General features: G+C 35.5%; 1 protein-coding gene and 1 pseudogene across 43 annotated transcripts; one reads left to right on the top strand and one right to left on the bottom strand.

Annotated features, from left to right (window-relative positions):
* The first annotated feature begins 6,512 nt into the window (after positions 1-6,512).
* Positions 6,513-24,156, top strand: LOC114289932 (endoglucanase 10-like; annotated as a pseudogene).
* On the bottom strand, positions 9,539-18,862 carry LOC114317376 (uncharacterized). Of its 43 annotated transcripts, XR_014328379.1 has the most exons (12): positions 18,611-18,861; positions 18,440-18,476; positions 18,014-18,073; positions 17,785-17,856; positions 16,887-16,974; positions 16,612-16,692; positions 14,199-14,276; positions 13,848-14,042; positions 12,797-12,969; positions 11,527-11,961; positions 11,079-11,262; positions 9,539-9,827 (listed from the first exon to the last, which is right to left on the bottom strand). XR_014328379.1 is itself a non-coding variant. In XM_082867512.1 (11 exons), exons 1-5 carry the CDS (start codon positions 18,678-18,680, stop codon positions 16,650-16,652), a joined length of 306 nt encoding a protein of 101 aa, XP_082723638.1. In that variant the 5' UTR covers positions 18,681-18,860; the 3' UTR covers positions 9,539-9,827; positions 11,079-11,262; positions 11,527-11,961; positions 12,797-12,969; positions 13,848-14,042; positions 14,199-14,276; positions 16,612-16,649. The 43 variants fall into 43 exon arrangements, 11 of the variants coding, with proteins under 11 accessions (XP_082723638.1, XP_082723639.1, XP_082723640.1 ...); XR_014328381.1 differs by lacking the exon at positions 16,887-16,974; XR_014328396.1 differs by lacking the exon at positions 16,887-16,974 and having other exon boundaries at positions 12,797-12,967; positions 18,615-18,857.
* Positions 24,157-27,754: the final 3,598 nt, after the last annotated feature.

The raw sequence follows: 27,754 nt of genomic DNA, 5'->3' as shown, positions 1-27,754 counted from the left end.
GCATAATGTTGAAAATGGTGGCCAGTGACTGGACACTAGGGGCAATTTTTAGTGCATCTGATTGGGCCATCCATTGAACAAGGGGCATGAACCCAACCGGTGGCCAATGATTGGACACTAAGGGCAATTTTCAGTGCATCTAATTGGGTCATCATTCGAATAAAGGGCATGAACCCAACGTTTCCCTCAGTTTGTTCAAAGCCTTTTGTTAGGCACTTTTCCCTGGATTAGGATGGGCTCACCCCCATCATGATTCTGATATGATTCAGCTTTCGAAAGTTATCTCCGACCATTTCAAAACTCTCTTAGGATTGCCATCTTCCCTCTGATTAATACATGTGCTTTGGATTATGCTTGCATGCTTATACACTCTGGCTGTTTTGAACTGTGTGATTGGTTGTTCTTGCTGTTGAGTTTGTTTTGTACTTAAACAGAGTTTTGTCGAGTTGCCTCTCTTTGTGTTACATTTCAATGAGTTGTGGCAAGTTGCCCTGCATTGATTTCATAAGGTACATGATGCACTACTCTATGTACTGCTCATTTCCCTCTACATACCATTCATCTTAGATCGCACTGTTTTGTGCACCTTGCATTGCACTATCTTGTGCATTTCACCTTGTATCACACTGTCTTGTGCAAACTTGCATCACACTGTTTTGTGCATTTAACCTACATTGCACCCTAACCAGCACTTTCTTGTGTATTCACTGGATTCATTTGCATCGCACTGTCTTGTACACCTACATCGCACTCTCTTGTGCACCCCGTATTGCACTATCTTGTGCACCTTAAATCGCACTGTCTTGTGCACTCTGTATGGCACTATATTGTGCATTTTGAATCGCACTATCTTGTGCACCGCGTATCGCACTGCCTTGTTGATTCTCATTTATTTTGTGCATTCATTCACCTCGCACTGTCTTGTGCAAACTTACATCGCACTGTCTTGTGCACCCATTTAGCACAGTTTTGTGCATTCGTCCGCATCACATTGTCTTGTGCACTTACATTGCACTGTTTTGTGCACCTTGCATCAAACTGTTCTGTGCATTCACCTTGTATCGCACTGTCTTGTGCAAACTTGCATCGCACTGTCTTGTGCACCCATTTAGCATTGTTTTGTGTATTTAACCTGCATCGCACTATCTTGTGCACTTTGTATCGCATTGTTTTGTGCACCCCACTCACACTGTCTTGTGAACTCCTTAGGTCTAGGAGACCTTAAATCCTCTAAAGACGCAATTCCTTTGGTATTTGTCGTGCCCGAACGACTTTATGAGGTCTGGTATAGCCACTTGACTGTGTTTGTAGTGAGTTCCTACGAGATCAACTGAGACGGAGGAAACTAGAGTTCGAATGATTGAGGCCTAGAACGTAAAGGTTTGGGATTTCCAAGATTAAAGTCTGGTTTAAATACCCAGGGGTGTATTCTCGGCTTGACATTTATATGGCAGCCCTATAGGTTGAAGTAGCTTGTATATGCCTCAATTCTGGATAATGAACCAACCTAGTTTGTCACCTTGTTGGAAAATAGGGAAAGTTGCGAACATAGTCAAGGAGAAAAGTAATACCTGTGGTTTGGAAGCACAACTAAGAAGAAGAGGAAGATCCACAGCAGCATAAGGTGAGTTATCGCCAATTGCCCCTGTAAGGTACTTTCACTTCCTTGCTACTACATCGCATTTTATTATCTATTACATCTATCGCATTGCATATAGAATTTATCGCATGCATCTATTACATCATACCATTTTACTACTGTATCCTTTCCATGTTAAGCTTAATTTGGCATGTGCTCATACCTTTCCCTTGTCGAAACATGGTTTTGTCATGTGTAAGTACCCATGCTACACTAAGGCCAGTATTGAGGGTGCCAACATCTTTTCTGTGTTAGACATAGTCTATTTTGTGCCTATACCTTTTCTAGGTGAGAAGTGGTTCGGCCTACGCCTTTATTCACTACATCCATTGCATTCATTGTATTGTACTTTGTCTTGTTGTATTCACCATTTAGGATAATTATCTTTCCCTAGCAGATCATTCCTCACTTATATCATACCATCCAATTATTTGTACTCTTTCTACCAAAAACATAGTTTTGTATGTGCTCGCACCCCTTTCATGTTAAAACATGGTTCTATTATGTGTAAGCATCCATGCTGCGCTGAGGCCAGTATTGAGAATGTAGGAACTTAGCCTGTGTTAGGCGTCGTTTGGCTGTGATGCAGACCATTCTTACGAAAGATGTGGAACACTTGTTGTTTCCTCCTCCAGTATTAGGATCCAAGTGTTCCTCCTCCTCGCTGTGGATGTCATCCCTCAATTCTCACTTCTTGTCTGTTGTCAGCCATTTATCCTTACTAGGTTCTCACAGACGGTACCAAATTGTGGGTATTGATTTCCAACTTCACAACCAAACTGGGAACTTAGTTGGAGAGCATGTGGCAGGATAGACTGAACCAACAACCTACCAACAAGACAATGAGAATACCACGGTGGCTCGTCCACTCAGGGGCACTCTAACGATCAAGTCAGTAGTCTTATCTCTCAAAGATATCACACAAACACTAAACTTCACAAAATAAAGCATACCTTAGACCCATAGGGGTGCCTTTCGTTTATAGCCAACAGTGCCCAACTTTCCTAGAGGTCTTACTTCATAGACTCAAGCACAATGCCTATCTCAAGATAGGGATAAACTCCTTAAGAGCCTTGTCTTTATCCAGACTAAGTCCCCTTTTTTATCTAGGACTCTTGTTCTCTATCCGAATATCTCGGGATTTCGACATTACTGCATCGAACCCAGGCAATGCCGCAACCACCTCGGCAACATGACTTGCCCACGTGGCACTGAGGCTAACACCTCGGCTGAACGTTGGCCACGCGGCGTCAGTCTTAAAGTACTTCCCCACAGTTAACATTCAGAAAAAAAGAAAGAATAATATTTAAAATTTGTATCAAAAAAATTGATAAAACAATTGAAACAGATGTTGATGTCATATGGCGATGAAAAAGAGATTAAAATCTTTGGGTGAAGCATCAATAAATCCTAAAATGTAATCTTGTAAACTATTTAGTCCTTTTTTTTTCTTCATATGAACCTAAAGATCCTATTAAAATGGAAACTACACAAAATGATAGTCACTTACATGTTTTGGTTTAATTTTTAGGGATAAAAGTGGATTTCTTTAAATGTGAAATTACATATTTGGACAATCTACACTATAGAGGTGTTGGATTTTTCCTCATTCTAAATCAAATCCCACATTACAAATAAGAACGTAACACTCCAATAACTTAACACTCCAATGTATCACACTAAAAAACTCCTTAGTATATTTTTTCCAAACGTAATAACGTAACACTTCAAAAAATCTCTTAGTTCACTTTTTCCCAAACTTAACACTCCAATGTAATATACAAAAAAATTCCTTAGTGTACTTTTCTTAAACGTAATACTTCAATATAATACACTCTAATGTAACACATACAAAAACATTAAAAAACTTTTTAGTATACTTTTCCCAAGCGTAACACTCACAGTTTGAAATTATATATTTGCTCAAAACTTATTAAGGAATTTTTGTACTCCTTTTAGAATGGTTTGAATAATCTCACATCCTTTTGGAATAGTTTGAAAAATCCCGTATACACTGAGGGTGTGTTTGTTTGAATGGACTGGATAAGGGGAGATTGTAATCCACTAGACTATTAATTTTGAGATACATTGTCCCTGAACTACGAGTTCTGGGATACATTGTCCCCGGACTATTTGACTGGACTGGATTTGTATCCTATGTTTGTTTAGTCATGTGATTAGATGTCTGGATTGGACTATTCTATTGAATCCTATGTTTGTTTAGTCATGAGATTATATATTTAGATTTTACTATTCTATTGAATCCGATGTATATCCTATTTTATTTAATTTTTTTACCAAACTTTTAAAAAATTAAATAAATAGAACACCAATAAAAATTATATAAATTTATTTTAATTTTTAGTTGAGGTTTTTTAATTTTATTTTAATTTTAACTTTTCAATAAGTTGAACTTTCAATTTTATTTTTAATTAAATAGATTGTATAAATTGAACTTTTAATTTTATTTTTGATTAAATAAATTGAATAAATTAAATTTTTAAAGGGGGATTGTAATGCATTGGAGTGTTAATTTAATTTAATTTTTAGTTGAGATTTTTAAATTTTATTTTATTTTACTAAGTATAATTAAAAATAATATAAATAAAAAATTGAGGACCAAAAATGTCATTTTAACCTTCCAATCTGAAGGAGGAATTATTCCACCTTTTTTTTTTATCTCACACCCCTCCATGGGACACAATAATCCCACAAATAAGGAATTGATAATCTAGTTAGACTATTAGTCCAACTTATATTTTTTGAATCAAATGTCGGACTATCACATAGAATAGACATGCAATTCTATCCCACGATCTAATCTCTCCAAACAAACACCCAAAGGGCATTATGGTCGTTTCACATAAAGCACAACCAGTTTAGTTCTTATCTACGGGGGAGCTTCTATTTACACACACTACTTTCTCTCTATACACATCCTTCTTAGTTCACACACAACAAATATATATATATATATATATATATTTACTCATTACACACTGTTATTCCAATTATACCCCCATATCTAAAGCATACATACACAACTTTTCAACACACTCAATCCACCCACATTCCCTTACTTTTTTCATTCTCCAAACCCTAATCCTAAACCAACCACCGTCGGCGACACCATGGCTTCCCTTGCAGTCGTTGTTTCCAGTCATCACCTTACTGTTCCCTCCACCCACTCCACCGTTCCCTCCACCTACCATTGCAGCCCACGCACCCGTCCAACCCCTCTGCCGACCACCCCTCGTCCCTGCTACTACCACCATCACAGCGGCGACCCACCATTGTGACACATTTGCCATTTGTTAAACCAGGATCGAAAATCACACATCAATTTAGCCATCAACATCTGAACAAAACACATTGGTTCGACCTTCAACATCTGAACAAAACACATTGGTTCGACATTGTACTTCCGAATCACTGTGCTTGGTTCGAAGGGGGTAGAAAGTGGAGGTGACGGCGATTCACTTGGCGGCCACAGAGAGAGAGTTGTAGATGACAAGGAGAGGGCTTCAATGGGAGAAAAGGGGGATTACGGAGTGTGAACGACGAGCGATGGGGTGAGGAGGGGCTTCCATTCGAGAAGAAGGGAGCTGGTGGGAGAGGTGATGGAGGGGGTGATTAGGATTAGGGTTTTGATTAAAGAAGAAAGAGATATTTTGATGATTTTATTTTAAGATAAACATGTAATAAAAAAAATATCATTAAGTGTGTGGGAAGAGGGGAAATGATGTGTGCAAATAGAAGCTCTCTATTTACGGAGCTTCCAGTAGTTAGTGAAGAGGAAGGAGTACATCTCTCTCTCCTCTTTGTTTATCTCCGCAGAAAACAAGAGTTCATCATCTTCTTCTTCTTCTTTGATTAGCTCCGATCTTCGTCGCATTGTTTAGATCCAACTCTTCAATTCCATTATCATCCTTTCTTGATTCAAATCACTGCTCTTTTTATATTGCCCTGTTAAGTCCCAAAACCCTGTGTCAAACCAAACCAAACCAAATCAAACCAAGCCTTAAGTCCTAGCAAATGGGGTCGGCTACATGAATCTTTCTTCTCCACGCGGTCCTATCAAAGGCCATTTCGTTAGTCAAATTAAGTAGATCCATATCTCTATTTACAATGCTAACCAACGTTAATCTAGGCCTACCTCATCCCCTAACACTTCCATTTACCATTATAGCGTCGCATCTCTTCACTACTGCCTTTGTTGGTCTCCGTTGAATATGACCAAAACATCTCAATCGATTCTCTCTCAACTTATCTTCTATCGGTGCTACTCCTACCTATTTCCGAATACACTCATTTTTAATTCTGTCTTGTCTAGTCTTGCCACACATCCACCTTAGCATTCTCATCTCAGCCACACACATCTTATCTATATGTTGTTTCTTGGTTGCCCTACACTCCGTCCCATACAACATTGCTGGTCTAATAGTTGTTCTATAGAACTTACTTTTAAGTCTAGTGGGTATTCGTTTATCGCACAGTACCCCAGACGCACTTCTCCACTTACACCATTCCGCTTTAATCCTATGGGCCACATTAGCATCAATCTCCCCCGCTGTTGGGATAATTGACCCTAAATAACGAAAATGTTCACTCTTAGGTAGTTCTTTGTTTTCAATCTTCACTTCTCCTCTGCTTTCATTGTTATTGTTACTAAAGTTGTACTCAATGTACTCTGTCTTAGTTTTGCTTATCCGGAAACCTTTAGATTCAAGAGCTTTTCCTCAAAACCCTGTTTCATTTCGATAAAATAGTAAAACATTGCTTCTGCAACTTGCTCTATTGCTCTGCTTATTGAAAATTTGATATGGGTTTGAGTTAGATCTTGAATTTTCACATTCTTTGTTGGTGAAATCAAATGTGGGAGCGTTCCAAGTCGAAAGGACTTTGCGGGTGGTTCCTTGTCTTAGTTTTGGTGGCTTGCATTGTGGTTGCAATTGTTCTTACCGTGAAAAAGAAGACTGACAAACACTCTCCGCCTCAGTTGGGTCTTGTTCCTGGGCCTCTTGGTGCTGTTGATAAGCAATACGGCAATGCTCTCAATCTTGTAATGCAGTTCTTTAATGTCCAAAAATGTAATTTTTCTCATCCTCTTCTTCTCTCTCCACTGTTTTTTTTTGTTTCATAGATTCTACAATGTGGGTTTTGTTCCATTCCAAATCTAAATTCTATACCTCATAAATGGTTTTTTTTTTTTGGGGTAAAATAGTTCCAAATTGTTTTGTCTTTGAACTCTTTATTAGAATATTGTAGACAAATTTTATGAATTTCAGCTTCTCTTTGTGTGGTTTTGTTGTTGTAATGTCTGTAGATACATCAATGTATTTGTATAGTTCATAACTTATCTTTTGGTCATTAATTAGTTATTCATGGTGATGACTGTATTTTTGTGTCATTTGATGCTTTTCTTAGTATTTATCTGTATCTACGAAGAGCCACACTAACTGACCTGGAATGAGTACTTGTTTAAGACTTTTAAGTTAATGGGAAGATGGTAGTTATTTTTTTATTGTACTTGAGATTGGGGAGATGGGGTTGCCATTTCATTTTAAATGGGGTATTTGCACGATGTTTTTTTTGGTAAGAAAGAAGAACAAACTAAGACACTGCTCCTCAAGGGGAGCCCCGATGAACTGAATCCCAAATCAGCAAAGGTCTAACCGACCAGGGAGGGTTCTGGACAAATTGTCTTCTATAGATTTTAGTTTTGGTTGCAAATGTTATTTTGGACTTCTTTTTTTTTTCAGTTGTCTTGTATAGATTTTGATTGTGGGTACAAATGCAATTTTGATCTTGTAGCTGGTAAGTTGGTAAATAATAACATATCTTGGAGAGGGGATTCGGCAGTTGATATGATGGCAGTGACGCAAAGTTGGATCTTTCAAAAGGAATGTATGACGCAGGAGATCATATGAAGTTTGGATTTCCAATGGCTTTTACTGCCACAGTGTTGTCATAAGCAATCCTTGAATATGGGGGGATCAGATGCAAACGGTCAATCAGTTAAAACCTGCTCAAGACTCAGTTAAGTGGATCATGGACTACCTTATTAATGCTCATGCTTCAGACAATGTGCTTTATATTCATGTCTCTCTAATCTTTGATTCCTATAAACTGCTCTTATCTATTTGTGAGCCTGCATGTGCACTTGTTTATGGTCATCTTTTGTCCTTCTTCCTTATTACCTGTCACATTGCTATATTTTAAAGCATTTTCATGATTTTTGAAATATCTAGTGCAATTTGGTGCAGTAAAGGTTAAATTTATTTGTCTATTTTTGGGAATGGCTATGTCAAATTTTCTGAAATGCTAACACGATAAGTAGTATTTTCATTTTGTTTTTCTTTAGAAGTATATGAAGAATCCTTGAAAGTATCTAGATATTTTAGCTTCTCTTGTGTCAAAATAGTAATAACTGAAATATATTATCTTGGACATGAAATACTACAGTTTGAAAACTTTTTTTTTTTTTTTTTTTGAGTGCTACACATGGGTCATACTTAGTATATCCTGTTTGATAGAGTTTGCACAAGTGAATTAAATGGTCAAACATTGATCCACTTTGATTGTAAGAGTAAGTGCTATTTTTTTTTTTTGTTTCTTTTTTTTCTAATCACTGTTTTATTTCTGGAATAGGTGGGTGATCCAGATATAGACCATAAATGTTGGCCTCTCACACAGGTGAACACTTCTTCCCCTGGAACATATGTTGTTGCTGAAACTGCAGCAGCTATGGCATCGGATGAAGGGGTGGTGACCACTATAATATGATGGGTGTTAGAGAAAAGAGACATTCATATGTTATTCATCGACCTTGAGAAAGCATATGATAGAGTGCCCCGATATATAATATGGTGGGTGTTACAAAAGAAATGGGTGATAAAAGGCTACATTGATGTGATTAGGGACATGTATGAAGGGGTGGTGACCACTATTAGATCGCCTGCTGGAGAAACAAATGAATTTCCTATCACTGTTGAGTTACACTAAGGATCACTAAGGATCTACCTTAAGTCCTTATCTTTTGATGAGTTGACGAGAAATATTCAGGATGACGTGCCATGGTGTATGCTTTTTGTAGACGATGTCGTGCTAGTGGATGAGACTAGCGAAAGAGTTAATACAAAATTGGAGATTTGGAGAAAAGTTCTTGAATCTAAAGGTTTCCGGAACACTACAACAAAATGGTTCTTTAATGACAAAATTACTTCGTCTCCAATAGTACAATTTTCGTCACCAAACTGATCTGTGACGAAATTATTTCGTCACCACGTTCGTCACCTATTGGTCGTCACAAAAAGTACCTGGTGACGAAATTTTATTTTGTCACCAATTATTGGTACTTGGTGACGAAACATTTCGTCACTAAATGTTAAATATTTTGTCACCTATAATGTCTATTTCGTCACTAAAATTAAATAAAATTTTATTCTATTTGTTTTGGGTGACGAAATATTTCGTCCTTAAAAATAGTGATAAAATTTTTAGTGACAAAAATATTTGTCACCAAAAGATGTAAAAAAAGACCCTTTAGTGACAAAATTTTTGTCAATAAATATTTTAATTTAGTGAAGAAATACTGAACATGTGTGACGAAATTATTTGTTGAGATTAGAAAATTTTAGCGACAAATTTTTTTTTTTGTCGCCAATAATAAATAAATTTTAAAAATTGTGGCATATATATTTGCAATTTATATATATTTTTTTCAATAAGCAATCCTGTGCATTTTAATTATTTATTCAATAAAATATCTAATATTAATCAATATAAAATTAAACTGTTCATTTTCATTAAATAACACAAGCAAAATACATGTCTCATAGTATCAAGAAATTAATATATAACATCAATTATAGTAAAATCAAAACTGCGACAACACAATCAAAATAACTTATGCATTTTAATATTCTGTTCAATATAATATCCATTACAGATCATTACAAAAACCTGTTCATTTGCATAAAGCGACAACATAGTCAAAATATATGTTTGATAGTATCAACAAAAAGATAAGATCCATCACAATATAATCACAACCCGTGACAACATAGTCAAAATACATGTTTGGTAATATCAACAAAAAGTACAATGGCACTATGATGGATACGTGTCTAGTAATTTCAACAAAAAGTTCTTGCTATGCAGGTTACCAAATTCGTTCATCTCCAATCTGCCATTTAAAAAAAAAAAAAAAAAAAAAAAAAAAAAAAAAACAACAACAACAACAACAAAAGGTTAAAGAAACCATTCACTAAATATGTGAATATGCAACCTAAAAGAGAAAATATGAAAACTTCGAAGTAAATTTCAAACCAAAATTTATTGTGTCTGTTCCGTAAATTTTTACAACTTACATTAGGTCCTCCCAAGGTGTTCATGATGTTTCCCGGGCCTTTTAACGACTATTTCAAGCTTTTACTCCCTAATGGCCTATTTTCAAGCTTAAATGTTTTCTAACCGAGAGTCCTATGATTGTTCTGTAAGTTTTCACAACTTATGTTGATCCCTCCCAATGCGTTCATGATAATTTCTAGACCTTTTTGTGCTTATTTAACAATTTTGCCCCCCGATGACTTATTTTCATGCCTAAGTGTTGGAAATTTACAAATTTGAAAGTAGTTTTTAAATTGGGAGTCTCATGCTTGTTCTATAAATTTTCATAATTTACATTGGTTACTCTCGAGGTGTTCATGATGTTTCCCAACCCTTATTCATATTTCATTATTTTGTCCCTCAATGACCTATTTTCAAACTTAAATGTTGGAAAAATACATAATTGAAAGTAATTTTCAAACTAGGAGTCGTGCTTGTTTCAATGGGGAGCCACGTATATTGTCACTCAACTCTCAACAAAAATCAAAGCAATACATAAGGTAAAACCCATCAACCCACAACAAGATAAAAGGAAAACACGCTAGAGAATTTAGAGGTACGTTCACTCAACCCTCAACCAAAAAGCTCCCTAATATAAGTAACTTTAATATCTTAGTAAAATCTACTGAGATGAAAAAGCTTTCAGCACTACATGAAAACAAAAAATGAAAAAAAATAAAGAAGAAAAAGCAGACAACGAATGATGAGAATCCACCACCTACTGTCAATGAAGATTTTGAAGTAGAAAAACATAAATCATTCATTATAATTTTGTAACTGTTGGCATGAACACAATGAATGTTGAGAATCCACCACCCACTTTATTTTTACCTAAATTACATATATATATATATATATATATTAACTCGCTGTGCTGAGTAGGGAAAAAAAATTAGAATGATGATATGACGTGATTATGGATACATGATATATTACTCAGTAATTATTATATAAGTATAATAACAAATCTCACTATATGTAAATGTGACAAGTACACATTATATTAATATAGAGAATTTCATTTTAATAGTAAAATTCAGCATCTTACCGACACTAGATTGGGGGGCTGCCTCCCTCTGTGCCTCTATATCGACATCAAGTGGCTGTGAGTGTTGGGTCTCCACATTGTCATGTAAATCCTCATTCCAAACAAAAATTGCCTCATGCGAAGGTTGAAGAGATGACTGCGCCAATCGTTTTGGTGGCATTGGTAAGCCCTATGAAAGCCCAACCTGGTCAAGCACCACATAACGAAATGATGAGGCTGAACAAGAGACATAAACTACCAATAAACTCAAGACTACAAGATCTAAACCAAAATAACATCAACTAAACACCTCTAAATAAAAAAAAAAAACTCCAAGCAGAGACCACAGTGACCTCTAGCCCAGGACACTAACACAGCAGAGGCATCAGAACAACATATACACAGATTACACAGCATATACACAACTACAACATGTACCCACTTCACTTAACAGAGCAGCAAACCAGACCTGCCCAGCCTAAACACAGCAGCAGCATATACACAGGTTGTAGCAGTAGGTAGCTCAACCAATGTATAACTGAGCAGCATAACTACTCAAAATTGTTCTATAACAGATGGACAGCTTGCTCCAAAACATGTGTCAGGATCCATATGTGTAAAGCAAAATATTTTCTTGAAGAGACAACAAAATATATCATAAGCATGTAATGGAATTGGCAGTAGGGGTCTCACTCTTTTCTCTTGTCTCTTGTTTCAATTATTATATATATATATATATATATTTTGGAATAAGTAGAACTTTCTAGATATTTGATAACAAACAACATAACAAAAACACACACGGAAATATAAAAGCTAAAATAATCATACCCAGTGTAGTAATCCTTAGGTAGATAAACATCCTCTATCAAACCAAATTGTTCAAATGAGATTCTAAGATCTTCTGGCCAGTAAAGAATCAAGTAGAATCATTAGATTTCCTCTTTCTTCTTTTTTTTTTTTAAGAGGGTGTAAGAGAATAATAACATTTAAAACAATCATATAATGACAAGATCGAGGTTTAAAATGATACTTGTTACATATTTAGAAGAAAAACTCACCTACCCAAAAAAAAATAAATTACAATTTGGGCATATGGGTCTATGGCTCCACTTGCCATGTGGCTCGACCATGTCACCACTACATCACCTTCTCCAAGTTCTCTAACCACGTGTGAGCCTCAAGAGGTGACACATGGATCAATAGGCATAAGGCTTTTTGACCCTGCCCCATTGCCAATTCCTACATAAGGTTCCTATGTCAACCTACCAATTCCCTACACCCACAACCGCAAATCCCGTTAAGTTCATAACGATTGTGAACATTGAAAAAATGAACTCCAGTGCCATGGATCATATTGACATTAGATTGAACTCATATAAATTGGGACAAAAAAGTTTTTGCTAAACCCACTAGAAATTCATGAGAAACCGTAACAATGAAATGCTAAGCAACAAAGAATCAAATACTTGAGGTAGCCCCTGTAACTGTTGGTGAATCTATTCAATTCCTATTTGGTTGTTCACATCCAGCCAACATTTCTTCTCATTCATCAAAATGCCCAATATTGCTAAACGATTTTACTCATCAAACCATCCCAAAATTTAAATGCAAACTCGTAAACCACAAATCAACACACTAAAGTAGTAATTATATCAATATGTATATATATATATATATATATAGATCAAGGGATTGAAGGATGATAAAAAAAAAAAATAGAGAGAGAGATTAGAGACCTGGCGTTGAGGGAGATGTTGCGAACGAGGAGACCAGAAGGGGCAGGGGAGCGTCGAGACCTGGTATCGCTTGCTACGCCTTGGGCCGTAGCTTTGGCTTCGGCTTCTGTACCTCCCCATTGCTGTGCTAATCTTCTATTGTCTTCTTCTTCTGCTTCTTCGTCTCTCTCTCTCTGAATTGAAACCTTAGTTGGATCGTGAAAAACCCTAACCCTAGAAATTACTGGTGCGTAGATAAAGAGAGTTCCACCCAGAAGGGTCTAGAAACAACCATCACTGAAAATAATTATTTTATATATATATATATATATATTAATTAAAATTTTATTTTAACATCATCTTAATATTTTATAATATAAAATGATATAATTTTTCTTATCACAAATATACATTTCGTTTGATTGGGAAACACTATAAATATTCGCAACCCTCTCATAATAGCAATAACAAGTAATTCAAATGAAACATAGTTTAATTAATTAGATCCAAAATAAATGAAGTTTAATAATCTAAAATAAATTTTCGATTGAGACTAGATTACACAATATTTTAGATAAGCTCAAGATGGTCTCCATCATTTATATAATTAAAAATGATTATATAATTAAAAAGGACCAAACAGTTGAGTAAGATTTACATACATAACAGAACAGTCTCCATCAAGGTAGAGCTGCAGCCATGGCCACAGCTCAGAACAACAGAACAGTTGCAGCAGTTGCAGCCACAGCTCAGTCCAACAAAGCAATTACATTAGATTGCAAATACATTCAAGTTCTTCTCTGATTTTCTTTAATTTTAACATGAGGACCAAGTGTAAAGCAACAGCCAGCAATCTTTCAATTGAATTGAATGAAATCACAAGCTTTAATAACATATGGCTTTAACCAATGAAACCAAAAAGGAAAATAGTAAGTAAAACTTATAGGAAAATGCAGACCAGTTTAAGCATTCTTAAGGAGAACTATGTCCATGTGCATTTGTTTTTACATAAAGGTGCCTATGTGTGTCTCAAGGTGAACTTTCTGCATGTGTGCAAAACTAGAAATTATACCTTCTACAAGCTATCACCGCTACCAAGTGAAGAGTTCAAAGGAGAACTTCTTCGAGTGTATGTTCGGGGACTATTAGCTTCAGATGGAATACCATCACTCCTTGATTCTGTTCTCCACTTCCGTTGATGACCACGCGAAATTAATGCTTTTAAACAAATAAACCATTGCTCAGCTTCATCTTTATCTTTACAAATCTGGAATGAAAGTCATTTACCAAATTACAAATAGAGTAAAATATATATCTATTTGGAAACTACTCTAAAATAGTAGAACAGAATTGGTATTTTAGGAAGATCATTGCAGCAACTGAAAATTAATAAGGAAATGGATATGTCAAATGAGATGCTTACCAAATCTAGTGACCTGTCATTCTATATAAAAGAGGACTGGTACTCCTTCTCAGGCCGTGGATACCTTTGAAAGATTGGCTAAAAAATATTACACGATGAAATGAAATTTTAGGGCCTTAATTTAGTCAATCCATATCAAGAAGAATTTATGTTTTATTAGAAGTGCTGAAACTAAGTCTACAAAAACTAGCTGGCAATACAAGGGCAAAAAGGTCAGTCAAGAACACAAAAATTCTAACAAAATTCACCATCTCCAGGTTTGTTGCTTCCATCAACACCACAACAGAGGTACAAGATTAAAAGACATCAATGAAACTAGTAGCAACAAAACAAATACAAGGATTCAGAACTCAAGAAGCTCAACATCAAAAAATAGATAAGAGTAGTGAAAGTTTTCTCTTTCCTTCTTCCTTTTGAGACACAAAAAGAAAAACCAGTAAAGGTTTTTGGAACAAGAATACGATGACAGGTACAAGCAATGTCCATTACCTCAAGGGACTAATTCTTATTGCTAAGAATTCTCAATATGATCATTGAATGCTTAATTTGTTGCAGAAAGCTAACAAAATCATAACTAAAGTGGCTTCTATTAGTTTCATTAATTTAAGTGAAAAAATGCAGTTTTTAAAATGTCATTTCATTTCTGAAATATTTTCCAGATTTTCAATCCAGAACTGAATTGACAGATCTAGTGGATGAAACTAATAGAGGAATTAACACTAAAATAGAAATCTGGAAAGAACAAAAATGCATTTGGCAAGGAAAAATCAATTAGGGCACATAAATTGCAATTTATAGGGCAAAGAGAGAGAAGAACCCCAGCTGCGAATTTGTCAATAGAAAAAAGAAGCTAAAATTGTTGAGGGAAAAACAATGAACCATAACCATAACTACCTAACTTGACTATAACTGTCTAACTAAACCATATAGTTAACCTTTAACAAACTAACAGCTAATTTGCCACTTGCTTTGCAATTCACACGTTCTTGAAATGAGAGAGAGACTTTAGCTGATGAGAGAGGGCTGCAGCTAAGGCTGCAGCTACTGTAGCATTAGCAGCTCTGTCTGTTCTGAGTTGCAGCCTTCGCTATGGCTGCTAGCTGCTAAGGTGTGGCCTTGGTTGCTGGACTGTGGCCTTAACTGCTCTGCCTTATCACTGTGGCCTTGGCTGCAGCTATCTAGTTTTCACTGCCTTGACTGCTGTGGCCTTGGCTATGGCTCGCTGCTGTGGCTGATCTGTATCACACACAAGGATACCAAATAGCCATTCTCATTTTAATGAGATCACACAGCCACCCTAACCTTCACTACTTCACCCAACTCAACACAAGAAGGTTGCCCATTATTAAATACACAGTCATTCTTGAGTTTCCATCTCCTCTCTTCTCTCCCCAAAAACCTTCATCCAATGTTCCTAAATTGGAGACCATTGTTGAAGAAGGATCCAACAAGTTTGACCTAGTGCACAACCACAAGTTGATGTATCTTCTTCATGTGGTTCTTTCTATTGTTTCCTACATATTGATAGACAAATACATCATTGCTTGAATTGTAGTCCTTTTCACACATATCATATCCCTCCTTTGATGGACGAAGAACCCCTTTGTTGTTCTACCTCAAAACAATCCCAACCGTTTGATCATTTGATGACCTGAAGCCATGATCTAATTGCTATGAATATTTCGGGACAACAAGACAAATGAGGTGAGATATGTGTGTCTATGAATTTGGTTGAGATTGTACCTGCCCTTTCAAATCTCTCCAAAGACATTCATTCTATAAAAACAGACACATTTCTTGAAGAAAAGATCTAACTAGTTTGATGTTGTGCACATCATGTTTATGTGATCCTGTGTTTCTATCTTTTCTCTGTATAGCTAAATAGATATGTTCTTAATTGATGTCAACAAGATTGTAAAAGGGATAAGTGAGATGTGAGCTGCAAGAAAATTAGATATGGAGAAGTGTACTAACAGATTATATGCCCCCACAAGGGTTAGGTGTTTCTAAAGATAGCATCATAAAAATAAAAATAAAAAATCCTATTCTATTCATAAATATATATAGAAATAAAAGAACTTCAGTTTTAATAAAGTAACATGCAACTAATCATAAACACGATTAAACTAGAATAAGGCTGCAAAGATAAAATCAAAAGCTTCTTGAGAGACGGGAAAGCTTAACAGCTTCTTTAGGCGTAAAAAATATTACACACAAAATCAAGTTGTCAATGGAGTCTAAAATGCAATATGAAGCAAGGGATGATATCAACAAAGCTCACTTTTTCTTTCCTCCCATCAGCAAAACAAGATTAAGACAGTCAATATGTATGTAAATAGCATTCTATTGAAAAGCAATCCAAGCAAAGTCGAAAAGCACAAATTAGAGATGCTGGTTATCAAAGAAATATCACCCTAACACGCAACAAAACCAACCCAACTCCATAAGTTTTCAACCGTCCAAGAACCATCTACTCCATAATCTCTGAAGAAGCCTACAAAAAATGAAGCCATAATTAACAACACTACTTCATTCATATATACAAGTAAATTTCCTTGCACCTTGAAGAAAAAAATTAGGATGTTTCTTTAATTAGGTTTGAGGGGATTGCTAAAATAAATTATCTTCATAGTTAAAAGTAACTTTTTCCGAGCAAATTTTTTTCAACAAAATAGAGTGTCAACTTGCCTATTTGCTACAAAGAGAAACCAAGAGGACCAAGATATTGTGGGGGCATCGGCATGGATTCTCCTATCATTGTGTGGTGTGTTGTCATCTATGAAAAAAACAGTTTGAAGTCAAGTCAATGTTTCTTTTCCATTACTTCAGTGCATTCTCTAACAAAACAACATCCTGTTCTGTAGGATTTTGTTTTCCTTTCAAAATTCAATGATTGATTATAAACAAAATATGATTTAATAATTTCCACGACTAAAAAAAATACATAACAATGTGCATATAGTGCATCCAAGTTAGAAATGTTTCAACTTAATTCTGTTAGCTCAATAAGCAAATTCATCCAATTGTAAATTAAACATGTCCAAATAAGCATAATTTGCAACAGTAAATACTTACCAAATCATCATAATTAGCCCCAAAAAATAAATTTTTTATAGGAATCAGGCCGTCAATTTTCACCAAATCAACACCACCAAGTTCACATACTACTTCAATCTCTTAGTCATATCTTATAATCAAGTAACACACAAGTAGAACTCAGAATTTGCACGATCAATGCAAAAACGTGTGCACAACAGTAGATATATAAACAATAAATGCACAGGTCACCACTATAATCAATGCTGCGATAGCACGAACCATCGATTTGCTGCCACAAGACATAGTGGAACATATACCCCTTGTTTGCTGTGCTCTATAAAGGAACATAATCTATGTCTGATAGACAAAAGAAAAGCTAAGACGAACAGCATTTTCTAATAAAATAAATTATGAATGGAAAAGAAAATTAAGGTAGGTTCTTTGAGAGGCAGATTAGCTAGTGATTAATGTAGAACACTGCAGCAAACATCAATTGTGGGGCCAAAAACTGATTACAAAATATTATTATGAACAATATAAAGCATACCTACAAGAGGGCAGTGATAGTACCAAAAGTGTTCGACAACAGTGGATCCAAATCTTGAAATAATTCTCTCTTCTAAACATATAAACAAAGACAAACACAAGGCATGAGTAACAAGGCATAGTACAAAACAATTCTCTCTTCTTTCTAGATTTTTTTCCCTTCTTGGTAAGGTACAAGAGGAAAGGGAAAAGTTGACACAGTAAATGAGCTTTAGCTCTAATTTTAGAACCTGGTTCGAGCCTTCAATCCAATTATTAATCAAAACCCTCAAGCCTTGAATTCCAATACCCTGAATTGGTGTGAATTTGAAACTAAGATTTCATTAACTAAAAAGAAAAATTAACTTAATCAATTCAACAAATTGCCACAGTATTTTACCAAAATTTTGACCAATGAACCAGTGGATAACCCAATATATGTGAGAATGAGGAAACATATCAAAAGGATCATTATCAAAGGTCAAAAAAAAACTTGATGTAGCACCAAAAGATCAGAAGAGAAAGAAACTGTGGAATCAAATCCCAAATTAATATACCAATATTCAAAATCATATCCTAGTCCAATAAAAACCCATTACATAATGCTACCAATGCCTTTTCGATCCCCTTAAGTAATAGAAAAAACATGAGAAAAAGAAATTAGGAGAGGGTCATACCCTTTCCAGTTTGATGCCAATAAAGCCCCAAATTCCCCTGTTTAATGTCAAATAGTGAGCAAAATGAAGAAAATAATTAGCCCCAAATCGAAGGAGACAAAGAGAGGAAGACAGAGAGACACACACACGCACAGAGAGAGAAAGAGAGAGAGGGCGAAATAGAGGACATACCTACCCGAGACAAAGCGACGGTGGTGCTAACCCTTACAGTGTGCTCACCTAACCCTTGCGTTGTGCTCATCTAACCCTTGCGGTGATGCTCTAGTAACAGAGAGGAGGGCAGCGTGAGGCGTGAGAGAGAAGAGACACAGAGGCGTGAGGCGTGAGAGAAGAGAAAGGGGGAGGTGAGGTCATGTAGGGTGAGGTTTGGAATCTGTGTGTGAGAGGAACAGATATATCTAAAGGCGCCAATATATTCATTTCCTTCTAAAAATCTTTAGCAATTAAATCATTTATTTGGTGACAGAATTATTTTCTCACTAAAAATAAAATTATTAGTCACGAAAATAGTTTTTTCATTAAATAATATTAAATTATAAAAAATTATTGGTGACGAAAATATATTCGTCATTAATAATTTTATTATTGGTGACCAATTTTTTCTTCACCAAAAGTCTGAAAATTTTGGCACCATCCGAAAAATTAGCGGAAAAATATTTAGTGACAAAAAAAATATAAATAATGATGAAAAATAATTTCGTCACCTAATTTTTTTATTATATATGCAGATTGGTGACGAAATTTTATTTTTGTCTCTAAAATTGGTACATTTGGAGACGAAAAATTATTTTCTTCACTAAAATGTACGTCTTTCGTGACAAAATTTATTTTCGTCATTAGTTTTCGTCTCCAAAGACACTTTTTGTTGTAGTGGATAAGTAGAAATAAGACATAGTACATAGAGTGTAAATTTAGTAACAGTAACAATGAAAGCAGAGGAGAAGTGAAGATTGAGAACCAAGAATTGCCTAAGAGTGAACATTTTCGTTATTTATGGTCGATTATCACAACAGCGGGGGAGATTGATGCGGATGTGGCCCATAAGATTAAGGCGGGATGGTGTAAGTGGAGAAGTGCGTCTGAGGTACTGTGCGATAAACGAATACCCATTAGACTAAAAGGTAAGTTCTATAGAATGGCTAATAGACCAGCGGTGTTGTATGAGACGGAGTGTTGGGCAACCAAGAAACAACATGTAGATAAGATTAGTGTGGTTGAGATGAAGACGCTAAGGTGGATGTATGGCAAAACTAGACAAGATAGAATTACGAATGAGTGTATTCGGGAATGGGTATGAGTAGCACTGATAGAAGATAAGTTGAGAGAGAATCGATTGAGATGGTTTGGTCACATTCAACGGAGACCAACAGAGGCAGTAGTGAAGAGATGCGATACTGTAACGGTAGAGGGGAGTATTAGGGGACGGGGTAGACTTAGATTAACGTTGGCTAACGTTGTAAATAGAGATATGGATCTACTTAATTTGACTAAAGAAATGACCTTTGATAGGGCCGCGTGGAGAAGAATGATTCATGTAACCGACCCCATTTGATGGGACTTAAGGTTTGGTTTGGTGTGAATGAAATAAATCCAATATGCAGTTTTGTGATCTTGCATTGGCATACCCATACTTTGCCAGAATTATAGGAAAATGGCCGAGGCTGTTATATGTGGGCTCCTGCCAAAATCTCCAAGGGCACATTGAGCAGAACAGAAAGTAAACTTTTATTCCATTGCTACTCAATTTGATTAATCAAATGCTTAATTTTCTTCTTTACTCCTTGTTCTTTCCCCGCTCCTTATTTTTTCTTGGTTGGTTTGAATTAAGTGATTACTGTTGCATGTCTAACTCCTCGTAAACCTCCACTAGTATGCGTGCGCGCGCGCGCGCGCACACACACAAACCTTGGTAGATACATACCATTAATAAGTGGAAAGTTACAGTTAGTTTGAGAAATATATCTCACTTGTTGATAAAGTCATTAAATGATTTTACTCGAACATTTCAATGTCAAAAACTCCTTGTCCCATCATTTTCAATCTTACTTTCTCTATCATTGCTGGAAGATGTCAAGCAATTGGAATGCATCAACTAGTTAATAAAGTCAGGGATGGAATGGAATCATCCAGTCTATAGTACCTTTAGACCAAAGTTAAACCTATTTATTATATATGCCTCCAAGTGTATGGCATCTTCTAATCATACTCCTTAGTGTTTGGTTTACTGGAATGAATGTGGAATGGAATAGTCATTCCTTAGCCTCCCTATGGAATGACCGACTCTGCTCATTGTATGAAACTTTATGTGGGCTATGAGGCCCATCTTATGGTGTCATTTATTTAAATTACTTAATTTATTCTTAGGGTCTTTATGACTCACCATCATAATCTGTTAATGTAGGTGGTCTGATATGGGTCAGTCAATGGAATGCTTTGCAGCATCCTATGGGTTCTGTATTCTTAGCTGTAATTTACAGTGATTATATGCTTACATCCCGGACTCCTATGGACCATCAGATCTTCGTAAATTTTCCGCTTCACAGGTATGCTTTGATTGTTGGTTTAGAAGCACATGCATAAGCTCAAAACATGGGGTAAGGATTAACTAATGATTGTTATACACGACCAATATATATATATATATATATATATATTTCTAACCTATGTTATCTGGAACGTGGATTGTTGTGATATATGAAACTAGAATGAGAATGTGGTGTACTACATGTTTTAAAATGTGGTACAATAGGGATAGACTTATCTAGATTATACTAATAGAATTTAAGGTACTTCTAGAACAATGAGGCATCCAATAGTGTAGTTTACTTTTTCAAATTAATCATGTAAAAACCTATGATACCTAGAACATGGATTGTTCCGGTATACGGAACGGGAACTAGAACGTGATACGCCACATGTTCTAAAATATGGTATAATAGAAAAAGATTTGTATATATTACACTTAAGAATTTAAGGTCCTTCTAGAGTAATTTTTTTTTTTATTTTTCTGTCATGTAGCAAATCATTTCAATGAAAATTATTATCAATTTTTGATTTTTTTTGTTTTGTCAAAACTTAACTCACCTTAAATTTTAGTTCATATATTTAATTTTTTTTCTCCTAACTTAACATTTAAGAAAATACATTTGGAAATCGTTTCGGATCACTAAATTTATCGTTTTGGAACGAAAGTGTACCATGTTTTAGAACGTGCGTACCAATATGTAATGGGAAATTTGGCTATAAACCCCCTTTACATTCCTTTCATTGTTAAAAGGACTAAGAAAAAAATTATACTTTCTAAATCCCTCATAATTATAAAGTCTCGCATAAAGGACAAATTTATTATTTTAATATTTTATATGACTATTATACCCACTCTCTTCCTTTCCACAGATGGCCTCTTCAAGAAGACCGGTGAGCTCTGCAACTTGTGCGGCACTGAAGCCGCCATCATCACCTTCTCCAACGCCGGCAACACCTTCGCCTTGGGCAACCACTCCGTCGACTCCGTCCTCGACCGTTACCTCTCCATGACTTCATCATCCTCCAGAGCCTCCGCAAGCTTCTCTTCCCTCTTTAGACATAGGGTTTCAACTCAAATCTGTGCACCATGAATGATTCTGATCTCTAATCTCCCGAGATCGACCTACGTGAACCGTTGTAGAATCGGCGAATCCCTCATCAGCAACCGTTGATCAAATACAGTTCCTGCAAATCGCACTGATACATATATATTATATATATATATGTTTTGAGTCTTTAAGATTGGAGATTTGAATGATTTTTTAGTAGAAGAGAGACCTGTTAGATCAAGTTTTTGACAAAGAATTCGAATTGTGAAAGAGTACAGAGACGAATCGCACGGCTGTTCAAAATTTTCATATTTGAACACAGTTCTTCAGATTTTTCATATATATATATATATATGTGTGTGTGTGTTTGTGTGTGTGTGTGTGTGTGTGTGTGTGTGAGAGAGAGAGAGAGAGAGAGAGAGAGAGAGAGAGAGAGAGATATTTCATTTGGATAGTGTTGTTAAGTTCTTAAATTGATCTATCGATGAGTTGTTACTATGTTCTCTCAACTTTTTGTTGTAAAATTGTTTTTAATTTTGATAAATTTTTGTGTCGTGAGTGAGCAATATGGATTGTGTATATGTAATAGATAACAGAGAAGCCAAAGAGGTGATACGAAAGAGGCAAGTAACTGTGAAGAAACAGAAGAACAGTGGTTGTGAATGATCTAATTTCATTTGATAAAACCAGAGTAAAATTTTACTCTAGTTCTATTGCTCTGTTTTTTTCATTTGACAGAACCAGAGTAAAATTTTACTTTTATACAGAGTAAAATTTTACTTTTAGCTTCAGAGTCTCACAGTTTACTTGTTTTTCAGAGTAAAATTTTTCTTTTATACAGAGTAAAATTTTACTTTAGTTTTAGAGTGTAACATTTTACTCTTACTCAGAGTAAAATTTTACTTTTATACAGAGTAAATTTTACTTTAGTTTTAGAGTGTAAAATTTTACTCTTATTCAGAGTAAAATTTTACTTTTATACAGAGTAAAATTTTACTTTAGTTTCAGAGTGTAACATTTTACTCTTATTCAGAGTAAAATTTTACTTTTATACAGAGTAAAATTTTACTTTAGTTTCAGAGTGTAACATTTTACTCTTATTCAGAGTAAAATTTTACTTTTATACAGAGTAAAATTTTACTCTGAAATACACAGTGAAGATGGCTTAATAGGAGAGCTGATAGATATGAGGGTAATATAGTAAAAGAAATAAGTTTTAAAATATTAGGGGGTTTTGAAAGTACTTATATAATTCTTGTCCTTTTGAAAGACAAATTAAATAGTGAGGGGGCTATCACCAAATCCCCCATATGTAATTCGTTAGGGTATTAGCTTTTTCTGGTAACATAGGTAAAAACATATTCCTACCAGTATTGTGACCAATTTTTGTACATTTTATTATCCAAAACTTCGCTATGATATCTTAGTTTATTATATGTGATTTTCTTTCCTCCTAATGAGACTACAAGGCTGTGTTAGGTTCATGGAATTGAGGAGAAATTTAGAAAGGGAAAGGAAAAAGATAGGTGAAATGTGAATGGAATATAACTATATTTCACCTACTTTCATACACATTTTTCCTTTCCCTTTCCTTTTCCAAATCTCTCTCCAAATCCATGAACCAAACACAGCCTAAAGAAATATATTGAAAATAAATTTTGGAATCGCTTTGGATTGCAAAATTCACTTTTTTGGAACGAAAGTGTACTATGTTTCGGAACGCGTATACCAAAACATAAATCATTAAAGAGTATTAGCATTTTTTTGACATTGCTTCTAACCTTGCACTATTTTTTTTTTCCCTTCTAGGCTGATTATGTCTTGGGCAATAATCCCATGAAGATGAGTTATCTTGTGGGGTATGGGGATAAATACCCACAATATGTACACCATAGGGGAGCCTCAATTCCAACTGATGCAATCACCGGCTGTAGTGATGGTTGGAAGTGGTTCAACTCAACTGACCCCAATCCCAATGTTGCAGTTGGAGCACTCGTGGGTGGGCCCTTTCTCAATGAGACCTATGTTGATTCACGGAACAATTCAATGCAAACGGAGCCAAGCACTTACAACGGCGCCCTTATAGTTGGCCTCCTCTCCGGTTTGGTCACCACGCCATCGGTTGTTCAATCTTTCACCTAAGATTGCCTGAATATGTGATTGATTGTATTATATGTGTAGTTTTGTGCACGGTCAATTCTATTCTAATTTAAGTATGTGTGCATTACACAGTGAATTGGTTGATTATACCGTTGTGTTTTGTAGGTTTGTTTGTTAGGTGAACCTCAAATATAATTCTTTTGTAGCAGTGATGTGCCAATTTATGTTTACTAGAAAAGCTTTCTTGTTGTAGACCTGAATAAGTTGATTATCAAAATGCTCAAAAAATGTTGCAGAACCCTGTATGAGTAATATAGTTGATGATCTCTCTCTCTCTCAGGGAATTTTGAGTCTCCCAAACAAAAAATACCATTTTAAAGGTCTTTGGAATGAGAACATTCATGTCCATAGTAATACTGTGGTGATCAAATCTCACTATCATCTAATGTGACCTTTTATATGATACTAATCATATTATTTGATGTAGTTACACTAAGGGTTTTTTAGGATGTTCTAAATAAGTGCACTTTTTGTCTTTTTATACTAAAAAATTGAAAAAAAAAAATATGGATGTTTGGGTTAACTTTTTGACTTTTTATGAAAAAATGTGTATTAAAAAATTGTATAAATTAGTGTGAGAGGAAAATTAGGATTGGGAATTGTGCAGCCGTAATTTTTGACTTTTGGTGAATAGTGATAACTTTTTACTTTTTGAGTAACTTTTTGACTTTTTGACTTTTTATGGACTTGCCAAACTTGGCCTAACATTGAACAATGAGGAAAATAAAATTTCAGCAATACAATGGCGAGTGAACTTTTCTCGGCACAAGAAGAATGCAAATCACTAGGGGTGCGTTTGTTTTGAAGGATTAGGGGGTGAGATTGAACTATTACTCCCATCGGACTAATAGTCTATTGTTTGTTTCATTTTTTTTGCTCCGGACTAATAGTCTCCCCGGACTATTAGTCCCACAAATATGAGACTATCCTATCCCATGGGGGGATGGGATAGAAACCATGTGATTGGTATCCCTTGAGATTATTTTGTGAAATGTCCATTTTACCCTCCATGCTATTACTTAGCAAACAATTAGAAAAATATAAAATAGTCTTTTGAACATTTATAAATTATTTTTTTAGTGTTGTTAATTTAAAATTATATATTAAATAAAAATTTTAATTATAAATTATAAATTATAAATTAAATTTAATTAAAAATAATAAATTATAAATTATGGCCTTATAAATTAAATTTTTTTAGTGTTGTTAAAAAATTAAATTTACATATTAAATTAAATTAGTTTTTTAGTGTTGTTAATTTAAAATTATATATTAAATAAAAAATATAAATTATAAATTAAATTTATTTAAAAATAATAAATTATAAATTATGGCCTTATAAATTAAACTTTTTTAGTGTTGTTGAAAATTTAATTTATATATTAAATAAAATTATTTTTTATTGTCGTTAATTTAAAATTATATATTAAATAAAAAATATAAATTATAAATTTAATTTAATTGAAAATAATAAATTAAAATAAGGGAGTTTTTTTGATAAATCCACTTTCTAAGAGTTTTATTCCATCCCACCCATATTCTTTTTGACTATTCCATTAGGTCCTATTTGAGATAAGAAAACCAAAATATCCTTTTCATCTGCTTATGTTCCATTTAGTTCACACTATTTTCTTATGTTTCAATAAGTCCTATGGGTGACATAATTACCAAAATACCCCTAATGTGAATGTTCACACCGTCAATGTGAATGTTTTTATCGTCAATGCGTAGGGGCCCGGCCCATGTCGATCCTCGTGGGTGTCCGGAAAAATTCGAGTCAGGCCGGGGCGGGCCCGACCCGTTGACAATGTGAATATTCACATTGACATGTTAACATTCACATTAATAGGAATGTAAAATTGGCCCGTTGTAACAAGCCCGCGGGGGACCTCGCTACAGGTCGGACTCGACTTTCGTAGTCACGGTTCTAAGTCTGAACCAAAGAGTCCAAATCCGGCAAATCGTTTTGAGAAAAACAGATTTTGAAAGAAGTGCCAAACATGGACTGCTTTGCCAGATACAGAGTCGCCACCTAAATGTTTTTTAATGGGAAATTTAGGAAACCCTGACTCGGTGCCAAAGGCCACGTGTCCGTCATCACCAAAGTTGCCTCGGCTCGGGAACTTGGGTACGATTGGGGAAGGTCACTTCGTGAGCACCCCCGCTCGCCCGATCAAAGATCGGCCTCTACTAATCATGATATCAATTTTTGAAAACTTTGTGTGTTCTTATTCCGGTTATTAGCCTAGGTCACTATGTGATGCACACAGCATATAAGTATAGACCGGGTTGCCTGAATTGGAACAAAACATTTCATGTTTGTTTATTTGAAAGTGGTTTGATGGTGCTACCCGCAAGTAGGCTAAGACGTGGATTTGCCACCCTCGGGTGGGCTTAGAAAACATGATTTTGCTACTATCTAGTGGGCTTAAAACACACATTTGATGAATTATTCCAATTCAAATAACCCAACCTTCACCCACAGGCATTCAGGCAGTTATATCACGTTAGCAATTAGCCTCATGGTAAGCATGCTATTCATGGCAGTCACTCACACGCATGCAAGGATGCTAAAGCATAAAACTCACCGAGTACTCCAAGCTAAAAAAAAAGAAGTTTATTAGAAATCATGCATGATCCTAAATATACAGAAATGCCTAATGCAACACATGCAAAAATGCAACTATAGCAGGCTCGGCTATTCTAAACATGGCATATGAAATGCTACAACTAACATGTATTCAATTTGGAATTGAAAGTACGATGCAGTTAGTATGGTGCGCCGAGCCCGGTGCATGCAAAACAGATGAATGAATGCAAACATGCTATCATACTGTATGCTAATTGAAACATGCCCTAATCTAACCATCGTAAGCTGGTAAATAAAAGGGAAGAAAGACGTGGGGTTGGAAGACATACAACACACACACGCACACTTATTATAGTTGTGCCCTCTCGCAGAGGGTCTGAATAAATAATACAGTCCCAAATGAAAGAATATTACAGTCCAAATATTACAGTCCGAATAATATACAAATTCTTAATTAATTAATGAATTAACTAAGAAAGCAAGTAAAACTGGCGTGCAAGCCAGGGACTGCCTTGCTTCTGATGGATGATGCATGTCCGGGTTGCCTTGCGCGGAAATCCACCGGAATGCCCCAATTAGCCTCTGTTTACACCTGTTCTTGAAATGCGTGCCAAGCCCCAAAAAAGTTTCTAATTCTTCATTTCGTTGCAACAGAGAGCAGGAAAGGGGCATAGCAATGTATTTGCACAGATATATGCATGTCTCGGTCCTCGTGCCACCAATCACGCGTACCGAGGCATGATGGCCGAGGAGTCGAAATGCACAACTCAATATAGAATGAATGCACATGAAACTACAGCTAAAACCTAACTCCATCATGGATAATCCGGAGTGTCGGTGACTGGGGAATTGAGACACATTCGGTCACTCGGAGTACGAAACACACCTCGTTTCCCGTGCACGGGCTAACTCCTATCCCGAACACGATGCAATATGCATGACATGCAACTAAGATGCAATCCTAACATACACCATGCTATGAAAATGAGG

Source organism: Camellia sinensis, chromosome 4 (assembly GCF_055761805.1).
Source record: "Camellia sinensis isolate YWXY chromosome 4, ASM5576180v1, whole genome shotgun sequence".
NCBI classification, from domain to species: Eukaryota; Viridiplantae; Streptophyta; class Magnoliopsida; order Ericales; family Theaceae; genus Camellia; species Camellia sinensis.
The sequence above is the reverse complement of the archived record's forward strand: the minus strand, read 5'-3'. Positions and strand labels throughout refer to the sequence as shown.